At 49.9% G+C, this 26,603-nt stretch overlaps 2 protein-coding genes across 13 annotated transcripts; one reads left to right on the plus strand and one right to left on the minus strand.

Annotated features, from left to right (window-relative positions):
* The first annotated feature begins 83 nt into the window (after positions 1–83).
* Positions 84–19,805, plus strand: DZIP1L (DAZ interacting zinc finger protein 1 like). Of its 12 annotated transcripts, XM_083848473.1 has the most exons (14): positions 584–653; positions 2,529–2,688; positions 3,241–3,307; positions 3,408–3,928; positions 4,699–4,783; positions 5,512–5,645; positions 5,992–6,153; positions 6,372–6,497; positions 7,816–7,846; positions 8,563–8,613; positions 8,955–9,091; positions 9,773–9,965; positions 10,141–10,270; positions 10,763–12,700. In XM_083848473.1, exons 4-13 carry the CDS (start codon positions 3,452–3,454, stop codon positions 10,233–10,235), a joined length of 1,491 nt encoding a protein of 496 aa, XP_083704599.1. In that variant the 5' UTR covers positions 584–653; positions 2,529–2,688; positions 3,241–3,307; positions 3,408–3,451; the 3' UTR covers positions 10,236–10,270; positions 10,763–12,700. The 12 variants fall into 12 exon arrangements, 9 of the variants coding, with proteins under 9 accessions (XP_083704597.1, XP_083704598.1, XP_083704596.1 ...); XR_014588086.1 differs by lacking the exons at positions 2,529–2,688; positions 10,763–12,700 and adding an exon at positions 15,585–15,810 and having other exon boundaries at positions 84–653; positions 8,544–8,613; XR_014588087.1 differs by lacking the exon at positions 2,529–2,688 and having other exon boundaries at positions 84–653; positions 8,544–8,613.
* Positions 16,563–24,951, minus strand: CLDN18 (claudin 18). Its single transcript, XM_083848479.1, has 5 exons — positions 24,507–24,951; positions 19,683–19,847; positions 19,249–19,354; positions 18,886–18,996; positions 16,563–18,448 (listed from the first exon to the last, which is right to left on the minus strand). The coding sequence occupies exons 1-5, from the start codon at positions 24,724–24,726 to the stop codon at positions 18,271–18,273; spliced, it is 780 nt and encodes a 259-aa protein (XP_083704605.1). The 5' UTR covers positions 24,727–24,951; the 3' UTR covers positions 16,563–18,270.
* Between the last annotated feature and the right edge of the window lie 1,652 nt (positions 24,952–26,603).

The following is a 26,603-nucleotide window of genomic DNA, read 5'->3' on the forward strand; positions in this document are numbered from 1 at the left end:
CCCAGCTTGCAAATCTCTTCTGGGTCTGTCTGAGCAGCTGTTTTTAGGTTGGGAGCAGAAAGGCGGGGGCGGGTGGCTTGCCCGTCATCGAATGTTTGCCATCTGTACAATGCTATCTTCTGTAAACACAGCAGCTAATGAGCGTGCTGCAATCTGCAGCCTGGTTTCTGCACCCAGAGATGGCAGCAGGATTAATCGGGAGGAGAAAGCCCTCTGCGCACGTGGGGTTTATGCATCCAGGTGCCGGGCTTGGGTCTTACTCCAGCCCCACGGATCGAGCCCCATCCGTCCTCATTAAGCACCAAAGTCAATCAGTGTAAGGGCAGAAGGCACCAAGCCAAGCTGGGGGTTGTCGTGGGGGGATATTTTGCTCTTTCCTTCCCCGGTGTGAAACTCTCATGGCTCAGCCCGAGGCCATGGGTTTCATGCTTCAGTGCTGCCCACGGAAAGCTGGTTTTGCCCAGCTATGGCAGCGGGAGCTGCTTTTTCTCCGTGCTTTTGAGTTTCACGGGCTGGGGGAAGTACGGGCGGAGTGTAGGGTTACAGCACGGGAAGTCCTCCCTGCTCTGCAGGGCTCCGGACGGCCCCTCGCTGCCCCTCTCCTGTCCCTGTCCCAGCTCCTCGCTTCCTCCTCGCTCTGTCTCGAGCAACAAGTGAGTATTGCTTTTTTTTTTTCCCCCCTTTTTTTTCTTTTTCTGCCCCCACTCCTCAAGCTGTGCAGGGGAGGGAGGGAGGGCGCTGGCGGATGTCCTCGGGCTTGAGCTGCTCAGGCTCTCGTAGCGCATTAGCTCATGCGAAAAACATTTCCGAGGCTCCTCTGGGCTGAGTTTTGGCGAGAGGAGAGGCTGAGGAAGGGAGGAGGTGAATGCTGCTTGCAGGCAGGACCTGGGGAGCTGCTTGTGGGCAGGGTCCGGGTCTCCTGACCCCTCTGCTGTGCGGTCAGTGCTGCTCTACCAGCACCTTGGTGGAGCTGGTTTGTGCACGGTGGAGTGGAAATTGTGCAGGTGAGCGCTTCTGACTAAGCTCAGCTGGACGGTCCTCGCTGCTACCTCTGTGACGGACCCTCATCCCCCACGGCCGGTGTCTTCAGCACCCAGCAAGCAAAATCTGAGCCCCAGTGAAGGGACATCAGCGTTTCCCTGGTGGGCCAGGAGGGTGGCTTCTGCCAGCAGCTCCGTCGCATCCACTGATGCTGCGCTGCATTGCAGAGTGGAAGGCAAAGTGCTTTTACACCAGCTGGGGACATACCCAAGGCAAATTCAAGCAAGAACTGAGGAGAAGGAATAAACCTGCAGAGCTGAGTTCCTGTCTTGCCTGCTGCAGTGGTTTTAGTGCACCCCAAAGCTGTGGTTGCACCAGCTGCGACTTGACGTGTGGCATTTTGTAGGAAACGGAGGGGAAGCCCACTGGGCTCCAGCACCCATGGGCATGCCCAAAGCAGGTGATGGGGCAACCTCAGCCACGCTGCTAAGCAGCAGAGCCAGGTTAAACACTGCTGGCTTTGGTGCGTGAAGGCCTTGTTAATATTAACAAGGTTGTGCAACACAGCCTGCCTCCCAGGGCGTGCGGGAGATTGCTAGGGGTTTTTTAATTAGCGTCCCGGAGAACAGGGAAACGTCTGGGAGGGAGGGGACTGGGGTTGCTGCTGTCTCCTTGCCACTTCCGGACCCCGTTTCCAGGCATTTCCCAGAAACTCAGCCTCGTTCAGGCATGGTTGGTTCGTGGCCCAGAGCCTCACCTGCAGCAGCCACGTGCTGTTCCCCAGCAGAACTACGTAGTTTGTGGCCGTGAGTCAGGGCTATATTTAGACCTATATATACGTAGGAGTGTACATATGTACACACGTACTTTGTCTGATGCAATGAATTGGGTTGTCTGACACTTGAGTGCTGCTAATAGCATATATATATACATACATACATATATAACAGCAGTAATAATGCTAGTGATCTTTACTGGCCATACAAGCCTGGGAGGGAAGGGGCTTGCTGACGTGGTGATTTTAGGTGCACATCGAAGAAGATAAAGTGAATAAAGCCTAAAGGGAGCCTCTGGTTAACTTCATGTCACGCTGATGTGCAGGCCCTCCTGAAGGCTTTCTAACCCAGCTGACCAAAGAGAGAGGCAGCGACATGAACAGGCTCATGCAGGGCAGAGGAACAAGAGGGGACTTTGCAGAGCTTGCAGTGGGTTTGAACATGCTGAGCTGGACTGAGAGCAAACAAGCCTTGCAAGGAATTGAGGAAAAAAAATATCAAAAAATGATGATCTTATCCCAGGATACGTGCAGGCACTGCAGAAGGCTTCCTGTCTGGGTTGTCAGCTGGAAAGCCCCATGCAAGGGGCTCAGCTTGAAAGCCCCTTGCTCATGCTCCGTCCTCCCTGTGCCACTGTCACTACACGTGCCTGGTGGGACCAAGCCCTGAGGAAAAGCATAGGGTCTGGAGCATCCCACTTGCGCTTCTGGGACTGAAATTATGGCCAAAAAAAAGCTGTAATGCTAACCATTGCCCCATCTGGGTTAGCAGAGGAGACCACAGCAAAGCCCACGTTTATTCAGCATCTCCCTGGGATGCCAGACCCAGCGTGTCCCCATCACGTGAGCGCAGAAGCGGGGCCAGGAGTGGCAACACGGCTGCACGCAGCACACCCAGCAATGCCCTGCCCCACGTCCTGCCCGAAAATAGGGTGAGTGGCCTCCCAGCAAAGAGCGAGGATTAAAAACAAGGCGTCCTTGAGGTGGCCAGAGGGTGGCCTGCAGTATGTGGGGCAGCTGCAGACACAAACTCATAGCACAAAGCATTGCAGCTTGGTTGAATTTGTAAATGTTTCGCAGCAGTTTGCCTGTGCTCCGAGAAAAAACCCTAGTTAGAGTCTAGGAACTGCATAGGGCAATTTCACAGGTTTAAAGCTATGTGTTTTAAATATAATTACTTAATTATTGCTTAGGATGCAGCTAGGGAAATGGGTGAACACTGCTTCTGGAAGCGATCCAGGTCAGAGCAAGGTAACGCAGAGGGAAGCAGCGCTGTGATTTTTGTGTGACCAGTGTTTACCACATACTGTTTGAAAACAGGCTGTTTTCCTAAAATGTGTAAGTCAAGGAGGTTGGGTAAAAGGGGTTACAAATTCGTTCACAACACTTTATTTTAAAGAATGGCAATGTGACAGTTTTAGAAAACTTTCCCTTACCAAAAGCAGATGGTAGATAAACTGGAAGATTTTTATTTTTTTTTTCAGATTTTGGCAAAAGCAGTAGATAGCAGCTGCAGAGAGGGAGAGAAGAAGGTTTTGTGCTTGCTCCCAGGTAGTATGAGCGCTGACCTGCTCCCCACCGTGGTAGGGCATCCAGCAGAGCTGGAGGGCAGCAGCATGGCCAACCTTAACGCATCCCTTCTCCCTCCCAGCCTTTTTCCACAGGCATTTCCAGCCCGTATACGGGACCGTAGGGATGATGGGCACGGTCCCAGGTTTCGCTGTCCCGACCCACGTCCCCTGCTTCCACTTCCAGCCCCGCCGGGCCAGCATGGACTGGCGTCGCTTCAGCGCCGTGGACGTGGAGCGGGTGGCCCGGGAGGTGGACGTGGCCACGCTCCAGGAGCACATTGCCAGTGTCACCTTCTGCAACCTGGATGGGGAGCAGTGCCCCCACTGCGGGCAGCCGGCGGACCCCGTGCTGCTGAAGGTGCTCAGGATGGCCCAGCTGAGCATCGAGTACCTGCTGCACTGTCAGGAGCACCTGGGGAACAGCCTGGCCACGCATGCCCAGCGTCTCCAAGCTACCCGTGCCGAGCTGGCCCGAGCCCAGGACCTGGCGTCGGAGCAGGCAGCGCAGCTCCGGGGAGCCAAGGAGGAGAACAGGAGTTGGAAGAAGCTGATGGCCACCCAGCAGCTCCTCCTGCAAGCTGGCCCCAGCAGCTACTGCAAGGTGCGTGGCAGAAAGGTGCAGAGCGCATCCCCTGTGGGATGCTCTTTGCTGCGTCCCGGTGCTGGCTCATTGCCTCCATGGAGACTGCAAAGTCCTTGTCAGCCCAGGGGCTCCCTTTTTTGGGATACATGCAGGGACAGGGGGGTGAGAGCTGCATGGGCTGCAGGAGAGGAGGCTGGAAAGGGCTGGCCGGGGAGATCTTACGAGATCTGTGTGTCCTGGGGGATATCTTGTGCCAGGGATACTTGGACATCCTCCAGCCCACTGAGGGGTTTCTGGAGGCTCCTGGTTTTGGTGGTGGTTTTGGCTGTTATCCTCCCACGGAGGTTTTCCCAGCCTTTCAGCAGAAAGCCTGCCAGCAGTGCCTTTGCAACCACATCTTCCCCGTTACCAAATCAACCCACTTGCTTACTCCTGGAGATCAGAAGATCCCCAAACCAGGTGGTTCAGGTTCATGCCCACAAACACTGCTCTCCCTTCCTGCATGGCCTGAGCAGACCCTGTTACGAGCAGCACCTCGCTGCTGCTTTGCTTATGCTGGTCTGTTGGGGAAAGTCTTGCCTCCTGCTTTCTCCTGATCCCTAAGGGGCTTCTCCTTTGGCTCCTGCCAGAAGAAACTCCTAATACCTACGTACATCCGACACAACAGCCACATCCCTCGAGGTCTCCCCTTTCGCTTTATGGCAGCAAACCTTTGCCATGCCAGGGATGGGGGCAGAGCCCCTTTCTGCTTCTGGCAGTCCTCCTGCTGACTCTCCCCCCCTCCCCAGTGCCACCTCTGTGACAAAGCCTTCATGAGCGACGTCTTCCTGCGAGCCCACGTGCAACGCCGGCACGCGGAGGCCACCGAGGCAGGTGAGCACTGGGATGGTTTCCCTGCGCTTTCCTACAGCTTCTCATTTTTTCTCTATTCCTCTGAATTTATAAATGTTCCTGTGAGTATTTATAAATGGTTTCTGCTCGCTGCCGCTCCCTGAAGCACGGGCAGGGTGTGTGGTCAGATACAAGAGTGCAGGCACCCTTACGGCCCGTCTCTGCACCTGGGGCTCCCCGAGGACCTTCCCTACGTGTGTGGATAGAGCCACCCTGGGGAGTCTGGGAGAGTGTTTTGCTTGAGTGGCAGAGGGGTTCACCTTTTTTGTTCCTTTTGGAAAGGAATTGATGCTCTGGGACTTGGCAGATGAAAAATCTTTTGCTCTTTGCTGGCAGGTTGAAACCCCAGCCCGGGGCTGATGCAACACAACAGGTTTGTCTTTGCTCTGGAGGCGCCTTCCTGGGCACAGCCCAAGACGTCCAAGCAGGGCACTTCAGCTGCTGGAGACAGCCAGCCCAGCGCAAAGGCACGCTGCTTCTCTAGCCTCTAATCTCTCCAAGTTTATCAAAAAAATAAATAAATCAGAGGCCACTTTTCTCATGTTTTTTCCTGCAGGTGAGCCAGCTCCTTCTGCAGCCTGACACCCTGCGGCAAGTTTGCTCGGTGCTTTAGTGGGGTGTTTCTGGGTGTTTCTGTCGCCTCTCCAAAGCAAAATCCCAGTAGGAGCTGGCAGGTCACACCCTTGCTCATGGTGCCTCTGTTTCCCCAGGCTTTGCAGAAAGGCAGAAGATGAAGCGGGTGGAGCAAATGGAGCAGGAGGTTGAGGAGCTGAAGGAGAAGCTGCGCGAGACACAGCAGCAGCTGGCAGCGGAGAGGGAGGCAGAGAAGCTGCACAGGGAGCAGGTATGGGAAAAAAGGGGAGAAGCGATGAAACATGGGACATTTTTAAACTTAGATGAAAAAGGCACTGAAAAACATCATATGGTGGGGCTTGTGTCTATTTATTTGGAAATTTTTCCCCAGAAGGTTCATGTGGGAAATGTGAAGTTGGGGTAAGTGTTGCACTTGTGTAAGTGTGCCTGCCCGAGGCTGTGCTGCCTCATCCTCCCGTTGTGTGCGGCGCTGGGTGCCCCAGGAGCATCGCTACTCACGTGGCTGGTCCAGGGCAGAAGCCCCAGCCCTTGCCCAACATGGGTGCTGCTGCTCCTCTGCCAGGACATCTCCTGCTCCAGTTTTCTGCCCTCTTTAGGAAAAAGAGAGAGCTCACCAGCGAGAAGAGGAGGGCAGGAGAGATTTGGAAAGGTGGAAAGAGGAGGAGAGGACGAAGCTGCGTGCAGAGATGGATGGCCTGAGGCAGCTCTTCCTTGGGGAGCTGAAGGATGTTGCCAGCAGGAGCAGTGCAATGGAAGGGGTGAGCCAAAGGGACAGCAAGGGGACATCTGAGCTTGCTGCCTCGTGTGATCCAGGTGGCCTTGCAGGTTCACAGCCTGAAGAGTCACCCGTTCTCCTGGGGCATGCACACACTTTGGGTTTGGGGGCAACAACTGGCTGAGGTGGGACTCCCTGGGAGGAAGGCAGAGCCTCCTGAGACCCCCTGGGACAAGCTGCTCCTTCTTCTCCACACTGCAGAAACTGCAGGAGCTGCAGGCCAGAGAGGCAGCGGTGTCCATGCTGGGGACCCTGCAGGATGATGACTCCGAGGAGATGCGGTGGCAGACACCAAGCCGGACAGAGCAGGAGAGAACAGCAGTGCAGGTGAGCAGTGGGGTGCCTGTGTCCTTACCCCTGCCACACATCCCAGGAGGTGTGCTGGATGGAGATGGACCCACATCCATGCACCTCTGTGTGCATCTGCTCCCTGCATGTCTGGTCTCAGCTTAGTTTCTGGTAGCAATGAGCCCAGAAATGGGACCTGGAGGGCACCAAAGGCATGTCAAGGTCCCAGGTCAGCCCTGGGAAACCCATCTTCACTGGAGCACGGTGGCAGCTCACTGCATGGAAAAGCATTTAAAGTACCAAATAAACAGAAGAGATTTCTTTCCCTGTGCATCAGCTGCCTTCTCGCCCTCTAAAAACATCCGAACAAGGCCTTGGCACGCACAGCGCCTCTCAGTGTTGAATGGGTTGGGAAAGGCACTGCTCTTATGGTGGCAGGTATCCTTCAGAACCCAAAGGAATGGGATTTCGCCATGTGTTTGGGTGCCCCTGCCAGTGAGGACCCTGCAGCCCAAGGAAGGACACATGGGTGTGTTTAATTTGGCAGAGGACAGAGGGGAGGCAGGTGCTGAAGGAGCTGCGGAAGGAGCACACAAAAATCCTTGACACCTTGCCCAGCTGCCAAAGCACCTCATTCAGGAAAGGCCTTTGTGGTTTCTCTCTATCTCAGCTTCAAATCCCAGAGATATAGGTCTTCTCAGAAAAGCTGGGGGAGACCCTCTTTGCAGGTCAGCTTAATGCCTCCTGATAATGGGAAAGAATGGGTGTACACACTTGAAGCGACTGTGACTGGATTTCAAAGCCCAGGTCAAGAGAATACAGTTATTTTATTATAAAGGGGAAAGACTGTATGAAATGCAGCAACCAAAGCTGTCAGGGCTGATGAGAAGACATAGGCTTGCCACCAGCAGATTTTGAAGCTGGCCATAGGTCTTCTGCAAGGTCAGTGATGCTCTTTGGAGGACCCCTCCCTGGGGATGCCAGGATGACCCGACTGGGCTCACATAGTGACCCAGGGTGTTTAAGCAGATGTCTGTTGGCTTGTAGATCACCAGAACAGTTTGCATTACATTTTGGAGCATCTTTTGCTCATTATCTGATCTGTGAATAGCACAGAGGTACAACAGCCTGGCATCTGCTGTGCGGTGGTTGTACCATGGAGGAGTATGCCCTTGCGGGTATGGTCTGCTTAAAGCAAAAAACATTTGGGGGTGTATGTGCCCAGTTTAGGCTCCTGCTGTTTTCTGCTCCTTTTGTGGTGTATTTAATAGTAATGCTCCCCAGGGAGAGGAAAAGTCACCCAAAAGTGTCGACAAAGAAATGACCTTTGAATGATGCACAGTCTATTTCTTTACAGACCAAGCTGCTGTCTGCAAACAAGCCTGAAGGTAACGATTGCTTTTTTAAGGTGAATCAGTTTGGGCCTAGATCAATTTTTCATAGCTAGGAGCCCTTCAGAGCATGCCATCTTCTCTGTCTCCCACTACAAAAACGTGCCATGGAGTCCTCTCTGGGGAGCTGGCTGTGTGTCCTTTACCTGAAGGCACGGAGCAGACATCCTGCAGCCTCCTGACTGCCTGCTGCAACAGCATGGACCACAGCTCCAGCTGCCAGCAGAAACCCCCCTGTCTCTTTGGATCCTTTTTTTTATTTTTTCCCATAAAAATAAGAAGCTGGGACATGCTGCGGTTTCTTCTTTACAGCCTGGGTTTCCTAAAATCAGGGAGGAAGAGTGGGGACTTCCCAGCTCCCTGATGCCTGCTGTCCAGCTGCTCCTCAGAAAACAAACAAAAATAAGATTTCAGACATGGATGGCTATTAGCAAATACCCCGCGGGTACGCTGTCCACCCCGGCCCCGAGGGATGGCAGAGGGCTGTTTGGCCACTGACATCCTCCGGCTGGTAGCCCCGGAGGGTGGCGGTGCTGCTGCTGAGCAGCCCGGGCTTTCCCTCAAGGATGCTCTCCGAGGGTTGGGGCCAGACTTGGGCCATCCTTGGACCCCACGGGGACAGATGTGTCAGAGCTTTCCATACAGTGAAACAAGGATGTTGGAGCTCGCTTTGTGCTCGCCTTGGCCCTCACAGGCTGTTTTCATCCCTGCAGTGACCCGGCAGGTGACCAAAGTGCTGGCTGCTGAAGAATCCTCAGAAGAAGGTGGGCACCGGGGGTGAGACTATCTCTGTCCTGGGAACACCAGGACGAAGCCAGCATTTGGCTTTTGGGGTGTTGCACAGTGAGGGTGAGGGGTGGTGGCACATGGTGGGGTGGGGACACGTACCTCCATGCCAGGTACAGCAGCACCGTGACCAGCCCCGCGGGGAATGCTTCACCCCAGAAAGCTGCCCCAGGCAGCTGCTGCGCTGTGGGTGGGATTTTGGAAAAGCTGTGGCTGGGAATGACTCAAGCTGGAGGTGGAAGGCACCTCAAAGGGCACCAGGGACCAGCTGCCTCTGCAGGGCACAGCCTGTGCCTTACTGCTCTCACCTTCACTGCAGACAGGGCGGAGGATGCCCTGGGTGGCAGGCGGAGGCTGCTGGAAGCCCTGCGGAGAAACCCAAACCTCCTGAAGAAGTTTCGGCCCATCCTGGAGGAAGCGCTGGAGGAAAAGCTGGAGAGCATGGGCGTCAAGAGGGTAAGTCTGTCCTTTCACTGCCGGCACTTCCAGTGCCAGCCCTGAGCCGGTACAGGGATGCAAAGAGTGCTGCGAACGGATTAATTATTTTGGAGCAACCAAAACACTAGCAGGGCGTGAAACAGCCCATGCCTGGAGCATTCACAGCCTGAGAGGCAAACAGGAAGATGGAGGCAGAAAGCACATGGTAGTGCAGGGAATAAACTGCCTCTGAGGTTGGTTATTAATAAATATCCAGCAGCTCTTTCTCGCAAGCAGCCTTTCATATGCTAAATCACCCAGGGCTCCCTCTCTTCCAGGGAAGGAGGGTGTGTGAGGGCACGGCAGCCTCCGTCACGGGGATTTCAAGAGGACTTTCACTGGTCCTTTCCATGCCAAGCATATTAAACAGGACCTCCTGTGAGTCTTGCCGAGCTCCCAGCAATACAACATCACCACCTAGCACCTTGCTGAGCTGGTGCAACCGCAGACAGTGGCTGAAGCCTCCTCGTTGGACTGTTTGCATGGGATAAGAGCATTGCACTGGGGAAACAATGGGCACCGGGCTGGTACCACCCTTGGGGTTTGGGCAGGTCTGGGGATGGAGCTCGGAGGATGCTTGTGAGATATGGGCAATGCTGCAGATGGCTCGTGTCACCGCCCAGTGCTGTGGGAGGACAGCTTGGCCACCCTCTGCTTTAGGTCGTGACAGGGATCTCCACTCAGACCTACCAGCACCTCCGGGCCGTGGTCAGGCTTCAGCAGCAGCAGAGGGCTGCGAAATTTCCTGGTCTCCTCCACCTAAGGAGTGAGCTGATCCAAGTGGTGATGAAGAAAGTCAAGCAATGCAAGAAGCCTGGCATTGCTGCCCCTCGACAGCTCTCCATCATCCCAGGTGAGGCGACTTGTCCCTAGAGAGCAGCCGTGGGGATCTGGGGCCACCTGCTGATGGCCGTGGGATGCTGTCCCCTTAGGCAGCAGGGCAGCCCTTGGGCAGCTGGCAGCTGCATCCTTTCCCGTGGAGCTGTGCCGGCACCATGCCCCCATTTCACCTGCTGTGCTCCGTGCAGGGACAGCCATGTCCACAAGGGAGAAGCCCGTGGAGAGACGCCTGGTTGCAACCACACGGAGACCAGCTGGTGGGGTCAGCTCCTCCCAGCCCTGAGCTCAACATCTCCCAGAGCCACTGGGAAACTCCAGGTATCTCATGTGAATGGTCCCAGGGATGGTCTTGGATGTAATTTCCAGGAAAATAAGGTTTTGTATCCATCAGCAGTGCCACAAGGTTGTCCCTTTGCAAGGAGCTCAAACTTAGAGCAGGGGAGACCTGGCCACTGGTCCCTTCTCCAGGTAGAGACGAGTGTCCTTCCCCTCTTGTTTGTCCACTTGTCCTCTTTGGGGGAAAGAAAAACAGTGTTCGTGCAGCTAGTATCAAAACACTAGTGTTAGAGAGTCAGATTAAGACTAGGTCTCTGGAAAAAATCCCAAGATAATTGGAGTGATGCAATGGTGAAATTATTAAATTACTGAATACAACTTAAACATAACCTCAGTTTTTGGGGGAGGGCTGATATAATTAAAGTGTGGGCAGTGTCAGCATCATATTGCTTTTTTAGAAAGGGGGTGAGAAAACGGGGAGGGAGGGGGATTTTACCAAAGCAAAATCTTTTTCTTTTTTTTTTTTAATTGCAGTGAGGATGATATTCTTGCCTTTATCTGGCAAAGTGAAAAAAAGAAGCGGAGATTTCTGGGACAATTTGCTAGCCATGCAAATAGAGAGGGGGGGTCTCCTGCGTGGCATCCTGATGCGGCTGGGTTTTGCCATCTGCTCTAATTTTGCACATACAGGATGAGCATCCTGCCCCGCTGCCCCCTTCACCCTCCCCAGGCTCAGTTTGCAGGTGACAGCAGCGACCTGGAGACCTCCTCCCTGGGGGCCTGGCCAAGCCACCAGCACCGGTGGCTGGTGACACAGGGGTGAGGGTCCCCGTTTCGGCCAAGCCCTGTTTGAAGGACGCTTGGTGGTGGCAGGGAAATGACAGTCCTCTGCCAGCAGCCACTGGATGGTGCCACAAGACCAGGAACGAGCTGCAGCGCAGCATCCCGCCGTGCCAGGAGCTTTCAGCAGCACCTCCCGGGCCGGGGCCCCCTGCTCCCACCAGGCCCGGTGCCTGTGGCTGCTGTACCTATTGACAAGCCCATAGAGCAGCATGGGAGGGAGAGAAGGCAGCTCACCTTGACCTTGTGTCCCTCTCTGCCTGCTCTCCCGAGGGTCCAAGGAAGACCCTGGCCCAAGCACACGTGGGCAGAGGAGCAAGCCCCAGCTGCGGTTTCCTTCCTCCTTCCTTCTTGAGTGAGAACCCCGACCCAAAGGACGACCCCCTGCAGCATCACCAAGTGAAGCTGGCTCTGCTTATAATGCTCGTTGGTGTAAATGAAATGTGTTTTCCAAATTCTCTCTGGCTTTTGTACAGCTGTAGTGTAGGGTGTGAGGTGATCTTGATCTCTCCAGAGTACAAAATTTTTAAAAATGCAGCTTCTCAACTTCTCTGTTTTCCAATCCACTCCACCACCGGTTCAAATTTCTATCTTTGCCTGTTCCTAAGTGCAAACATTTGCACGTGCATTTTAATGCTAGGGAGCAGAAAGCCCGGCCAGGGCTGAGCAGAACAGGGTGAATTCATTTCATTCCATCAAATAGCAAAAGTGCCTTCCAGATAACTGTCTGCCAACATGCAAAACACCACCACATGATTTGTAAATCCACAAGTCCCCAGGGATGTACGCAGTCCACTGTGTGCCTATACCCTCCCACATTGTGTGGGTCTGTAGTTACATACCTTGTGAAGGAATTGTTCATTTTAATCTTTCAAGGTAAAATATGAACTATACCTGGTTTGTATTATTCTTTCTTTAGAATGCTATTGCCAGACGTGTTACTTTATGGCTAATTTAACAAATGTTTTTCTTTTTGGTGAGTGGTGATCATAAGGAGAACTGTTTTTAAAAAATTGAACAAAGGAGGGATGTTTTCATGCCATTCAGAGAACTGAAGTTGGTGTCAGAGAAAAAGAAATGAGCCTTTTACCTGTAAAATAGGTGGAGGTAGGAGCAAACTTTGCTCCTGTGTAAGGGGTGCTAAGAAAGGCAATTCACACACCTCTGGGCTGTGCTGGCATTATCCAAAACTGATGGGAAAAGACATTTTCTGCCCCAAAGAGCAAACAGCAGGACCAGGACAGCCAGCAGAAGCTGTTTCACCCGTACTATGTGGCAAGCTCAGTGTCAAGACTGTGCCTTGCCCTGCACCTCCCTCTCCCAGCTGCTTCCCTTCCCTATGCCGGAGAATCAAAGAAATCACGCTGTGCCACCAACTGATGGCCAAACCTCAGCATGTGCAGCTCCTGCACATATGCACCTGTAGACAAATGCAAGAACCAGGCTTGTGTTCACTTTTCTAGCAGTTCTCATGCTTGCAGTGCTTTCCAGCTGCTCCAGTGAGCTTCAGGCACTCAACACTGAGCCCAGATGGTGCCAGGCAGGAAGGGGAAAAAATTGCTTAAGATGGTGAAACTCCAAAAGTACCCTTGTGCTACAAGAAACAAATAAATAGATATACACAGGAACAAGGCATTTTTGTTTCAGACTGTATGTTTTGAGCCAGCACGGTCCATAGGAAATGGCTCTCCAGGTGCTACAGGCTTCAGCGAGCATAGGAGGATGCACAGTGGACATGGAAGAGCCACGGGTTAGCACAGGCAATGGGAGAGGATGGAGGTGTTTTTTCTCTTGTGTTATGGACTCCTACCCCCAGGAAAAGCTGATTCTTCCCATGCCCCTTTTTAGCATGCTGTCCTCAATGGGCTGCAGTGGTGGGGACCTGGCGTGAGCCCTGTGCCCGCTAGCAGTACCGCACAATCCTGCTGTGCCGCGTGATGCCAGAGCACCAGGGATGCTCCCGAGCAGGCAAATCACTGCAGCTGGGGGGATGTAAAACAAAACCAACTGAAACAAAGCCAACAGAAAGCGCGTGGTGGCAGGGAAAGTCAGAAGTGCAAGAGGGGACTCTCGCTCACAGCTGGGTTTCAATAGGCAGACAGGTGTCCTGACAATTCCTCTGCACAAAGATGTCTTTGTAACTGCATTAACGAAACAAATTCGGCTTCTCCTGTGGGAGAGCCAGAGCAGAACAAAAGCTGACTCCAAAATGCATTTCCCTTGCCCTGTAAAAACAAGATGTTGCAATGCCATGAAACAACACAACTTTAACAGCAAAAGCAACGGGGAGGCTGCTGTGGGCAGAGATGCCCCATGCAAACCACAGCCATCCTGCACGCTGCCATCTCCTCCAGCACCTCTCAGAGCCCCAAAATGCATCCTCTCCCTCTCCATCCTTTGCACCTGCTCTTCAGGTCAAATCCTGCCCAGCTGTGGGCTGTGGTTTTGCCTGTCCTCCAGTGCAAGCAGCCTAGTGCTCACCCCTCTGCCCTGACCTACCAGCCCCCCGGGCAGGTAGCCCCATGCCTCCCACACCCAAATGCTCCCCTTAAATTCCCACAGGGCTTTGTTTTCCTCCCCCTCATTTTTTTGACCTTGTCTTCAGTTTATCACAGCCTGGGGAGTTCTGCACAGTCTTCACCAGTTTCTGAGCCTAGTTTTTCACACTGGAAGCATCCCCTTTAGCTTCATCCTCTCTGGAGACTCTGGGTGAAGCGTGTTCAAAGCCAGCAGTGCAAAGGACTAGCCGATTTAAGGAAGGAGATACCACGCAAATCAGGGGTCCCCTGTGGAAACTGGACCTTTGCACTGCCACGACACACTGAAGGGTCTATGAGAAACCCGAGGATGGCCTGACAAAACCAGCTGATGCATGCACAAGCAGCTTCCCTATTGCGGGTACTGTGACATGGCCATACCATTTAGGACATCCATGGGGCACACGTGTGACCCCCTTCCATGGGTCAATGCAGCACAGATCGGCTGAAGTTGCCTATTGGGCCCTAGCCAGGAGCCTAATGCCATGGGAGTGTAATGCTCTTTGAAAGAATATATTTTGTGTTTTGTTTCTCTCGGTGACATTTGTCTTCGTGGGACGCCATTTATTGATAATGCTCTTATAAAGCATGAATATGTGTGGGACAATTAGCAGATAATCAAACCACAGCACTAACGATCTGTGAATGAAATGCAACGCTCCCAAATAACACAAAGCTGAAAAAAATAAAGGAAAAGAAAAGTCCTATCAAATTTATTCAGCTGGAATATCTCACCCAGAGAGCTATTCTCCCATAATATTTGGTGCAAGCATGGTGTCATAAATCTTAGTGCTATTAATCCATAGACTCATTCATCTCTGTTCAGCTATATAAAAGCAATAACCTTGTCACTATAGGAAGGAAGATTGGGCTTTTAATTGCATATAGATTTCAGGAGAGTTCTTATCTCATAGTCCAATTTGTAGCTTCAGATATGGGTCTTTGCTTCCCTTGGTCAAAGTCCATGCAAATCTGCCGTGCTCTCATAGACTTATAAATGTTGCAGAAGCTCAGAAAGAACCTATACAGAGCTCTGCTGCCAGATAATACACATAGCCTTTTCAGTGTCTGCTTTATTAGACAAGCCTATATTTAATTAGCTGCTTTGAAGCAGGACGTGCACTTTCAGAGGATGATGAAATTCATGGAAACAAAACCATTGCTGAGTGTGGGCACACACACTCACATCGCCAACCACGCTTTTTTCTCCAACTCATCTCCCTTGGCTGTGCGGCTCTACCAAATGCACCCCTTGCCCCACCATTTGCTGTCGATAAAGGCAAAATAATTGGCAGGAGGTCTTCTGTCCACCACCAGTGGCAGCTGCAGGAGGAAATGCATGATTTCTTCGTAGGACCAAGAGGTCCAGAAGAGCTGGGCTCCTGTATTTCCAGGCTTCTGAGGAACAAACCTCCTTGTTGCTCCTCAGAGGGTGATTGCACCTTCAGGAAGCTTGAATATTGTTTTTTGTTTGTTTGTTTGTTTGTTTCCAAAATTCTAAGAAATAGGATTTTTTTTTCAGTGTAACCCTATCATTTTTAGCCAGCAGGGCTTTAGAGGAAAGCTTGGAAATGGGAATTTTGCTCTCACTAAAGACCAAGAGCTTTCTCTAAGCAGATGGTTTCAGCCACAGGGCTTTCAGGAGTCAGATCAGCTCGGAAGGAGATATTTGCGTCTGTCTCCTGAGACAGGGAAACACCAAGTGCTTTCTGCTGAGGAAAGGCAGCTCCATGGCTATGGGCACTGCTTCTCCCCATGCAGTCACCCCCCAATGCACGATGCCCACCACTTATGACTGTGCCCACGTGGTGGTGCCCAACACGAGACCGGGTCCCTTATGGCCAGCTCAGAACCAAGAGGGGAACATCTGTAATATCAGGTGCTGCTACATAACAGACAAGCTCATAAATAAATGATTCTTGCCTGCAGAATACAATTTTTCCTTTTTTTTTTTTTTTTTTAACACTGCAAATTTTCAGCCAAGGTAAGGAAATGAAAACTGGTGCTGGAAGATTAGAAATCTACTGAGGGCAGGAATCGGAGGATCCAGCTCTGCTTCAGCTTTCTGCCACTCTCCATAATGCTCCTGCCCGCAATCTTGTCATCTATATGCCTGCTCCTATCTAAGTGAAACTGAGAGATAGGCAGCTCGATGTGTTTGTCAGAGTATCTGTGTTGCATAAAAATAAAATGCAACTTTTAAAAGTGTGTCCTTGTAATTTTATGTATGTGCTTTCTCCTCTTCTCTTCTCTTCTCTTCTCTTCTCTTCTCTTCTCTTCTCTTCTCTTCTCTTCTCTTCTCTTCTCTTCTCTTCTCTTCTCTTCTCTTCTCTTCTCTTCTCTTCTCTTCTCTTCTCTTCTCTTCTCTTCTTTTAGTTGTTCTAATACAGTATTAGTGCATTATGAAATGCACTAATTATGAAGTGCACTAAATGAAAAAGTATTTCTTTTTTTTTTTTCTGAGTATTCTTCTGTATTTTTCATTACCCTGTGTACCTCTACCTAACCACCACTTAAGTGTTTCCTATCTAAATTAAACATTCCTGTGCTTTTCAGCCCCTTTCCAGTGGAAGCTGGCAGGAGTGAAAGCATACCAGCAATTTTTTTTTTGCCCTCCTAAGAACAATGAGGTATTTAGAAGTGTTTAATTGCTCCCTTGAAAGTCAGGCAGATGCTGGGCTGACCAAAGTGGTCCCAACCCCCAAAAGCCCTGGGTACCTGCTGAGCTGCACTCCTCAGCACGCCCGGGGAGTTCAAGGAAAATCCCTTGGTTTTCCAGCAGGGAAGACCCAGCAAATGCTTTAAGCAGATGAATCTGTTTCAGGAGCAGCTGTGTGCAGCTCCCCCAGCAGCTTCTCCACAGTGAGGGCAAATATTCCAACATGGGGCAAGTTTGGCTGAGCAAGAAAGCTGTCAGCTTCTGTTCATGGCGAGGAAAGAACAAATGAAAACAGTGATTTGGGGTCGCAAAGGCCTTTTCTTTTTTAATACTAAAGTAAAAAATATAAACAACCAACAAAACAAAACAAAATCCAGCATGCAGAAAAAAGGCAAAAAAGCTAAGTCTATACTGAGATGTGGGGGAAAATCCTCCAAAAAGACTGTATATTTAATTTTAAAGAGGGCAAGGTTTCTCTCTGCACAACTGAAGTGGTCTCCGTTCAGAACAAATCCTTAAAACAAGTCTTCCACTCGTACAAATAGAAGAGTCAGCACTGGCATCCGCTGGTTTCCCCAGGTGGCAGTGGGGACCAGAGTCCCACCAAAGGGCCGGGACCCTCTGCTGGATGGAAGATCTTCCCCCCTCTCCTCATGGTGGTCACCTCTGCTGACCGGCAGACCCAGTGCTGCCCATGCCAGGTGCTCCCTCCACCTCTGAAGGCCAAACTCCAAGGAAATGTTCAGCTCTACCCGTGATGCCTCCACAACATGAAACTACCCAAGGGACTATCAGTGTTTGGCCAGAACAAATGTGCCTGGGGAAAACTTACAATTGTTCAGAGTGGGACAAAAACCTGTTGCAGAAATCTATCAAAATGGCTACTTTGGAGTGTTCAGACTCTTTTTGCTCTCTCTCTTTAACTTATCCCTTAGTACACTTCACTATGCTCATAGGCGCTTTCTTGAGTTCTTGTGTCTCTTTCTTCAGCCCCTTTAAATCAGCATCCTTTCTTGTGGATTGGCTGGAAGGGGCAGTGTCCCACCAAGGATTTAATCTTCACATTATTTGGGAAAGAATTAACACAAGAAAGTCCTGATGTTAATACGGAGTTACACATCTAGTGCTCCCTCAGATTCCTGCTCCAAATTTAACTCTAATTAATTCTAAATGAGAAATTCTTCTGGCTTCATCAACGATGACATCTGCAGGAACACCGGTCACACACAGAGGTTTTCAGCTACTACAGCAAATATCTAGCATAGGAATAACAATGGATTATACATATCCCCCAGTGAGATCAGAAGAAATAAATACACTTTGGTATCACGGGTTATAGCAAATGTCTAAGTAATATAAATCAGATTAAATATCACAGCAGATCAGCACTGTAGTACCACCAGCAAAGCAAAGGTGTTTCTGAGTAGAAATAGTGCCCAGGGAGAAAAAATGCCATGACTACATGGTCTGTATGCATTGGCCATCACCAAAGGGACATGACTTAGTTTTCATTCAATACACCACAAAATAATACAGGAGATTTCCAGATTATAATTTCTGCTTTTCACAATGTTTTTGGTTTAGCTTCTTGATTTGTTAAGGCTTTTTTGTATACAATCTCACTATGTGTTTTTCAATCACAGACATCCAGGGTGACCACAAACGTAACAGGACCATTACTAAATGGGAATTTAAAACTTCTATGAGAATTAGAAAATGGCACAAGTCAGAATCCTGGTCCTGGCTATTAGAGTTTATATGTAAAATATGAAGAAACAGTTCTACTCTGAAAGCATAGACATTACTTTTGCTACAGACATGCTGAGGGAGGACATGCCTATAGCAATCAACCAAATAAAACCAATGTGGTTAGGATACCACCTCCAAGTGGGGGAAAAACAATACAAAACACAACCCTATTTACATACTGCTTTGTTTGTGTATACTTGTTTCTAAACTGAAAAATGTTCTGTAAAATATAGCACATCTCAAGCTCAGAAAGTCTACTAAACATAGTCATATTTTGAAGGGTACGAGCGTCCTCCATCCTCGCTTCGAGGAGCTTCTTCATACCCTGGACCCTTCCTAGTCTTCGTTTCAGGTTCGTACCCCGAACCGACCTTATAGGGCCCCGTTCTGTAGGAGATGTTCCGCCCCGACGCGTTGTAGGACACTGCCTTGTAACTGGAAGAGACATGAGAGGTGGTATCAGCTACTGTGGGCTCTGTGACTCCCCTGTGCTGCACCCTGTGCTCCTGTTTGTTGTTGAGTTTTGGGAAACTTTGTACTGTCATTACTTGGAGTTGCTGAATATGCTAAGCGCCAACCACCCACAGACAGGCTACAAGTCTCTCTCACGTTTTTTCGTAAACTTATCCTTTCTTTCCTGTGAGTAAATCGCTGGCTGAGTGAAGGACCTCCCAAGGTCTTCCCTGCACTTCCTTTTCTTACAGCTAAACAACCCCATTTCCCTCATCAGCTCCATAAGACTTGTTAACCATGATAACTTTTGCAATGGGGTCATTATGCCTACACCTGTCTTGTGGTGTACTGGCTGCATGCTATCTTGCCACCCAAGGCCTCACGCAATACCTTCCTGTGTCCATCACAGACAGACTTACCGGGATTCTTCTGGTACCATTCCTCTGCAAGCAAGGCACATCATGATGCCTCCTACGAGGGCCAGGCCGCCCGCCACCCAACCAACGAAGAGGGCTGAGCCAAAAGTGTACCTACAAAAGAATGATGTGCCTGGTTACTGCTGTGTCCATGGTCCAGGGTGTTCCTTCATCAACATCCCAGTCAATTTGCTCAGACTAATTATCCTTATCTCCAGTGCAGTTAAGAACTAGACTCAATGAATCTTCCAAGTCATGGGACCAGATTAATATGCACCCGGAGTTTGTTTTTCCTTCAGCTGCAGCATGCCCTGGCCCTGAGGGAAATCTGCACCTTGCAGCATCCTGAGCTGAACAATCACCTACCTGTTCTGAACGTTCTGCATTCCCTGGTACATGTTGGTTGTGGACATCCAGAAGTTTGTGACCAGCATGTTGGCAAATACGGACACTCCAGTGATGGCACACAGACCTGAAATCAGACAGAAGGGTTGACTGAGACCCACGTAGCACAAGCGGTCACCTTGGGCCTTGAGGAAGCACCTTACAGCGTGGCTGAGACACTGCTTTGTGTCCTGGCATGGTGTGTTATGGAGAATTGGGGACCCACTGTGTGTTTGCATTTCTGACACAGTTTCCACATACTTACATTCCAGCAGCAAGAATAAAACTTCATACTTCAAAATCCCAAGTCCTACCAGCAGAAATGCCTGTGACCATATGTGATGAAGACTGGACCAGTCCCCAATTTCTGGCAAACGCAATGATTTGCATATGAAAGACAACACCACCACACTTACCTGCAACAATAAACATGATGCCAGAGGTCAGGGTCATGTTGGCTTTTGCAGAATCCTCCATGTTGCCGATACGAATGCATTTCAGAGCAAAAATGCACACAAAAAGGCCAAGGATGCCCAGAACAATACCCACGATCATGAGGGCCCTCACAGCCTGGAACATTGCTGCAAAACAAATTAGCAAGAGCCACAATGAACAACTGAATTGAGTTTTGATGGAGCCTGGGAAGTTTTTAAAGACTATTTCTATCTAAAAATAAAAATGTTAAAGGAAAAAAAAAAAAAAACTATTATAGTTTAATTTGTTTAAAGCAAAGACCATCCAATGGAAAACGGGCACCACATCTACTCTCAGCATAATTTGGGATGCCTCTGGAAATGCAGCTGTTTATCTCAAGTTCCCAAAGAGTTTGATGGTTTAAACAACTTCTTTTTGGAAATGTTCGTGGGCATTGGTCATGATTTATTCAGCTGAAATTGATGGAAAGGGGTTGGTATACAGCTGGGGCAAGTGTGAATCAGGCTTGGGTGGCCTTCTCTATTGCTGCTTAAAATAAAGCAGGTCAGCTGATTGCATTTGCATTGAAAAATATTTCATAAGAGTGGAAAAATCATGACTTTCTAATGTGAGAAAGTTAAAATAAAGCCTAAATTATCTTAAGATATCGATATTCCTACTCATTCTCAGTGTGATAATGGATATTTAACATTGCAGGAATATATCAGGTCTTTAATTTAAATATTGCAGGAGCCCCAAACTATATTGTGAGAAATGCCACAACTTTCTACCTGCATTTCAAAGTGGAATAGAAACCTTCTTTTCGTCGTTTAATTGTAAGGATTTGCTCATTTTACCTGTCTGTATTTATGTGCATCACTGCTGCACCTCTAACTTACATCACACTGTTGCTCTGTTGTTGTTTGGCTGATCTGTTTTAAAAAAGCTGGAATTTTTCCATAACCGGACTGATTTGAGAAAGATTTTTTCCCCAGGCAGCAATGAGCACAGAGAGCTCCACCCAGTTGTCCATGGTATTCCAACCACTCTGTGACTCCAAGCAGAGTTCTGTATGTTCCTCCTTTATAAAACACATGGCACAGGACACGAGAAAATCACCTTGACCAATACTGCATATACGCCAAGAGACAGACACAAGGCTTCAGCAACGACCTCCCCAGCATGTCCTTTGATTGCTTATTTGTAATATTAGACTTGTATACACCCATCCATGTTCATTAATATGACATGCGAATGCCCTAGCCCTGAATTTATTGAGCACATTGCCATCAAGGCAGGGTTGCTTGGTTAGAGGCAAGCTGTGATGCTGGTGGGAGCTGAGCACTGCTGTCCATCAGGCAGCAAAACCCCTCCAGGCTCCTCCTGGCTTGAATAGAAAAGTAGGGGGAAAAGCAAAGGGGAGCATGCACCTTTTAAAATGGAGAAGTGAAGGGAAAAGACCAGGCATTTGAACACAAAGATGATTTTCTAATACAGGCACATATCCTGTCTTGCCTGCAGCCTGATGCTCCCCACCCTGGCAGAGACAGGGAAGCGGCAGTGCTGGCAGGGCATTGGGAGGATGTTGTCAAAAGTATTTCAAAGGCTGTTGTGACTTGGCCAGGACACTTTGAAGCCTCTTTTTGCCCTGCCATGAGCTCTCACAGCCTTGGGTTTGGTTTTGATGCTTCCCTGTGCATGACACTCAGGGAAGATGACAAGAGCTTGTGAGTGACTGAGAGGGACAGGCAACATATCCCACAGCCCCAGCGGCTGCGGTAACTCTGCCCATCATCCCTTTTACTGGGCTGGCCCGGGGAAGGGAAGGGAAGGGAACCGTTTATAAACCCTCCCCAGGATGGCAAGGTGTATGGAGCCTGAGCAGAACCACACCGGAACCACAACACCTGGACAAACAACCATTTGCCATCCCACAAGCTGGGACTGCATCACCTTCTCCCATCTGGCAGTCCCACTGGGGCTGCTGCTCTTATGACTCAATTTGCCCTTATCAGCTGATAACAAGTGCTAACGAGCCTGGGATTTTCAATCTCCCATTCATCAGCCCCCAGGTGCGAGCTCACTAGTTATTATTCATCCGAGAACAAGAAGCTGGCGGATATGCCTTATCAGCCCTCAAAAGGTGTTCGTGCAGCACCTGATGCAAAGCAGAGAGGCTGTAAAGAGAAGAAAATCACAATACTCATTTGTCTTTACAATCACTTAAGTTTCTTTCTAACTGCTTGGTTTCAGGACGGGCAGCAGAGGCTGATAAGGCAGCATAAGACACTACGGATCCTGATGGCAGGTCCTTGTAGCCTTCAGAGTCTGTCTCCAGTACAGTCCTTTGTTCCTGGGATGCTTTCTACAGACCTTCTGGTCTCTCTGTACTATCACTAGGGTGGTTCAAGACCTTCAAGAATAGGTGATCCGAAGCCAAGACCTCACCAGGATATCGTGGGCTCACAGGAGAGATGTTCCCAGGGCTTTGAGTGCCTGTGAAAGGGCATGAAGGGCAGGCCAAGCCAAGCACCTCCTGCAGACACCGGACTTCTGCTGGAGCACCAAAGTCCAAGTGTGGTGGATCTCCACTGAAAAGCAGCAATTTGCCACCATGAGAAGGGTAGAGAAGGGACACATGGCAAGGCACAACAAAGTGCAAAGCAATCAGCTGTCGCTCCTCTCTGCAGGATGTCGGTGCCACGAGGGTGACTTATGCATTGTTTCTGCAAAGGGATGGAAAGGAAAAGAAAGTGCTCTCAGGTCTGCTGTGGCATTAAGACCCCTTCACAGGGATCCTGGGACCAAAAGTGAGAGCACTGCAGTATGAAGTGAATTCTGGCATCCATCAGAAGTCCTCTGAAGAGAGCTGCTTTTCAAAGGCAGTGACCTCCTCTAGCAGGAAGGAGTGGAAGGTCACAGACAAACAAAGCAGGAGGCTAAGGAAAATAATTGTACCAGGAGCACTAGCTACCATGCTGCCCTGTAGTTGAAGCCAAGCACAGAAACTACCTGCCTGTCTTTGCACGTGTACTTTGCATGGGATACAATAGCTGTGCTCATACTTGTGCATATATGATTGCTTGTTTTGCACACACACAACTTCCATACAAAGGGATTGTCTGCCAGAAAATAGTATCAATGCAAGCACATCACCAAAAAATAAAAATAAATAAATAAATAAAAAGTCTGCAATTTTGAATCAATTTGCATCATTATGGTTTTTCAGTCCTAAGCGGAACTGGAGAGCTGTCTTTCCCCCCAGTGTTGCTGTGAATAGTGAGAGGTGAGTGAAAAAAAGCAACTTAAAGTCATCCAAACTAACACCACCAGCATTTCTGTTACTAATACAAAATGCAAAAGTGATAATGTAAGTTTATGATGAGTGTGATCAATGAAATATAGAAAGTTTAGGGGAAAATGCTTTTTTTTAAGTTAACCAGACTGAAGCTAGGGCATTCCTTCTTTATGTTTTAAGGTCATCATCAACTAAATGAGCACATAAAGAGAATAAAACTGACAGAATATCTATGACACAACAGAAACTGTCTGTGAATGCTTTGCACATTTCTTTGTTGCTTTATGACTTAAAAATAAAATGAAAAGTAGAATCTTGATAATGATTAATTAGCATCTAAGTAATGGTTAGCATTGCCTCAATGCTCTTTTAAAGTACAATCGCACACACATAGCACTATTAGGATATGTAAATGTAGAGATCAACATGTGTATGTATGGTTTAATAAATATATTTTTTTCTGTCAAATGAATGTGGCCAGATAAGGAGTGATGCCATTCACCAGCTTTGTTCTTCAAAATGAGCAAGAATTCACTTGGCAATCCCAAGACTGGAGCCCCAGGAACACATTTATTCCATCACACCCCTCAGGATGGTCACAGCCTGTTCTCAAAAGGCAAAAACCGCCGCCAGCATCCTGGTCTTCAACACAGCATTTGCTCCTGCCTTGCAGAAGGGGAGGATGGTGAGCATCTGTGAGGGTACAGGCTGAGAGCCTGCCTTGTGCTTTCTTCTGCACGAGTCATTAAATGCAAAAGGCCTGCATGCAGTGGCACTTATTTGCACCTAGCTGCAACAGTGCACCAAGAGTGAAAAGGCGCTCAGAACTCTATTTGGTGCTTGGTGGCAGGGCATGGGTGCCATAGGGCACGGGGAGGCATGTGGAGCTGGGCTGGCTGCCCCCTTCCCATGGCTCCAGCTAGCTTGGGAGCACTGGAATACCCTCGCATGCATGGATGTGGGAAAAACTGCTCCTTTTGTACCTAACACTGTGGAAATCGCAAGCAAACAAGAAAGTAAAACCCCTCTGCAACCTACTGCTGCAACCACTAAAACTCCGCGGTGACTGAGCGCACCCTTCCCCTCCTCGCCCTGCCCGTACTGCTCAGAGGCAGATTTCTTCCATTATAGAAAAAATCTGTATTTTATGTGAAAAATAATACAATTGTTTTCAGCAGAACCTGCAATTCTGATAACAACACAATACCCGCGCGCAGCTGCTTTCCTTGTGCTTTGATCCAAAGGGGCAGAATATCTGCAGGTCTAAGCATCCTCACTCTCCTCACATCAGTAACGGAGCTGAGCCCCCTGGCACTCATCCAGAGATCACCTACACATGCTCCAAGTTGTAGTCTGCACCGAGTGAAGGTATTATTTTGGTAACAAATATGTGCATATTTTTATGCCCGTGCACCGAGAAGCCTGGAAATTTTATTCCTTGCAAAGTGCTTTAAGATTTCTGCTCCTGTTTGTGGGTGCAGAACTACAGGAGACTCCTGGGTTAAACCTGGTGCATCTTTTGCCCTACCTGGCAGCCCAAGAATGGTGAAATACGGCCGGCACTCTGTAAAGCCTGAGCTCTGCCGCACGCAGCTCCTCCACAGTCCCTGATACTGGAAGACGGCTGTGACCGGGTTGTCATACAAGTCCTGCGTGCTCCACATATCCATGGCAGTGGACACCATGCACCCCGCAACCCCCAGCGACGAGACGATGAACCCCATCACCTGGCAGATGGTGGTGGACATGGTGTCTCCCCCAGCGAGAGGAGGTGAGACAGCCCCAGGGAAGTCGCAGACCTAATGGGAGCACCGAAGTCCTCCCGACTGAGCCACCAGAAACGCAGCAGCCCTTATCAGATGCTTTCCATTGAGCGGTGTGTTTGCACAAAGTGTTTTTGCAAGATAGTCCGGTTTCACTCTCGCTGGGTCGGTTTGTGCTGGCAGGGCCCGAGATATGAGCTTTTGTCCTTTAGAAGTGCTTGTCCTTCCCAGGCTAAGCAGCCACGCTCGGTCAAGTGTTGGGCAACCCACTCAGAGCTTGTGCCGGCCCCCACCGAAACCCTTCACTGCCCATCGGGCTCCTGCTGCGTGCTTGGCACGTTGTAAGCATGCTGAGAGGGGCAGGGGGAAAGAGCACGTTCCCCGGAGAGCTCAGCACCCACAGCTCACCACCTCCTTGGCTCTCTGATTACACAACAGGGGAGTAAATCTGCCAGCGGGCCAAGATGGGGACATCTCCGTGCCCTGCTGTCCCTGCGGGCTGTAAAAGAGGTGTGGAGGTGGATAGGGACACCAGTGATGAGCTCGGTGGGTGGCATGGGGCCAGAACCACAAACAGGGACATCACCGCTCCTTGCAGCCTCCTGGAGCATCACCGAGGTCACCTCAAAAGCTCAAGAGCCCCCAAATGACCCAGCAATGCTCCCCCAGCCCTGTTCTCCTCCAACCCACATCCCCATCACCACCATCATGTGGCCCCACCAAAACCCATGTGGGGGGCAAGGACCACTCAGAAAGTGCGTTTTTGCAGGTGCTTGTCTGCATTAGGTAGGGCAGTGGTCCTGGAAAATGGGGCAGGGAATATAAGAATTAGGAAATGAATTATCTCTTGGCACAGCGGTGAAGTGCTAGGCTCAGGGGAGTAATACAAATCTGCCATGATGCTCTGCTGATGGAGCGCAGTGAGATACAAGTACCCTCCAGACTTCACGCTCATCCCTTCTGATCCAAGACCCTGCTCCGAGAGATTTAGTTCAGCCCTGACCTAGAAACAAATTCTTGCTTTATCCAGCCCAGCTCTGTGCCACCATCCCTCTCCATATGATCTCCTGGTCATGACGCCACCTGAAAGTTACAAGGAAAGGAGGAGAAGCTGATTTCTGCAGATGGATGACTTACAGTGGGGTTATTACACATTGGCTATTCCTTCTGGAGAACCTGGGGCACCTGTTTTGCTTTTGGGACTGTGCAGAGGGCTGGTGGGCAGCAGGAAGTGCACTGGAGTCTGGTAGCTCTTCCTATGGCAACCAAAGCCATTTCACATCTTGTGTACAGCTACAGATCACAGCCATCAAAGCCCTCCAGGGCCAGGCACAAGATGTCTTTGCTTCCAACAATTTTTTTCAAATTTAGTCATTTACACTGGCAAGTTTACATCAGGGGAAGGGCCAGCTCCAACATTTCTAAAGGTCAGAAGTAGTCAGCAAAAGTAATAGTTTGACCAAAACCCATGGAAGTGAGCCCTCGAGAATGAGAGATGCTAGCAGCTGCTCATCCTCAGTGAGGAAGAGGGCACGCTCACAAACATCAAACATACCTCATGTGGGGTAATTCATTGTGAAAAGTCAGGGCTGGGGAGGACCTGGAAGCCGGGAGGACAGTAAGGGCTAGAACAAGCAATGTAGCCAGCTCCACATCCTGATCTTTATGGCCCCACAGCCTATGGCAGATGGGGGCAGAGGAAGGAGATGCCCAAATGTTGTCCCCATTCCCGTGCATCACTCTGGAAGGGCTGGTTATGTCCAAGCCTGATGCTGCCCAGCAGGTCTGAAGGACTCCTCTCCCTCTTGCCTTCTTCTTGCCACCAAGTGCCAAGAGGCCACATCTCTCTTTTTCCAGGCTAG

Source organism: Anser anser (genome assembly GCF_964211835.1).
Source record: "Anser anser genome assembly, chromosome: 9".
NCBI classification, from domain to species: Eukaryota; Metazoa; Chordata; class Aves; order Anseriformes; family Anatidae; genus Anser; species Anser anser.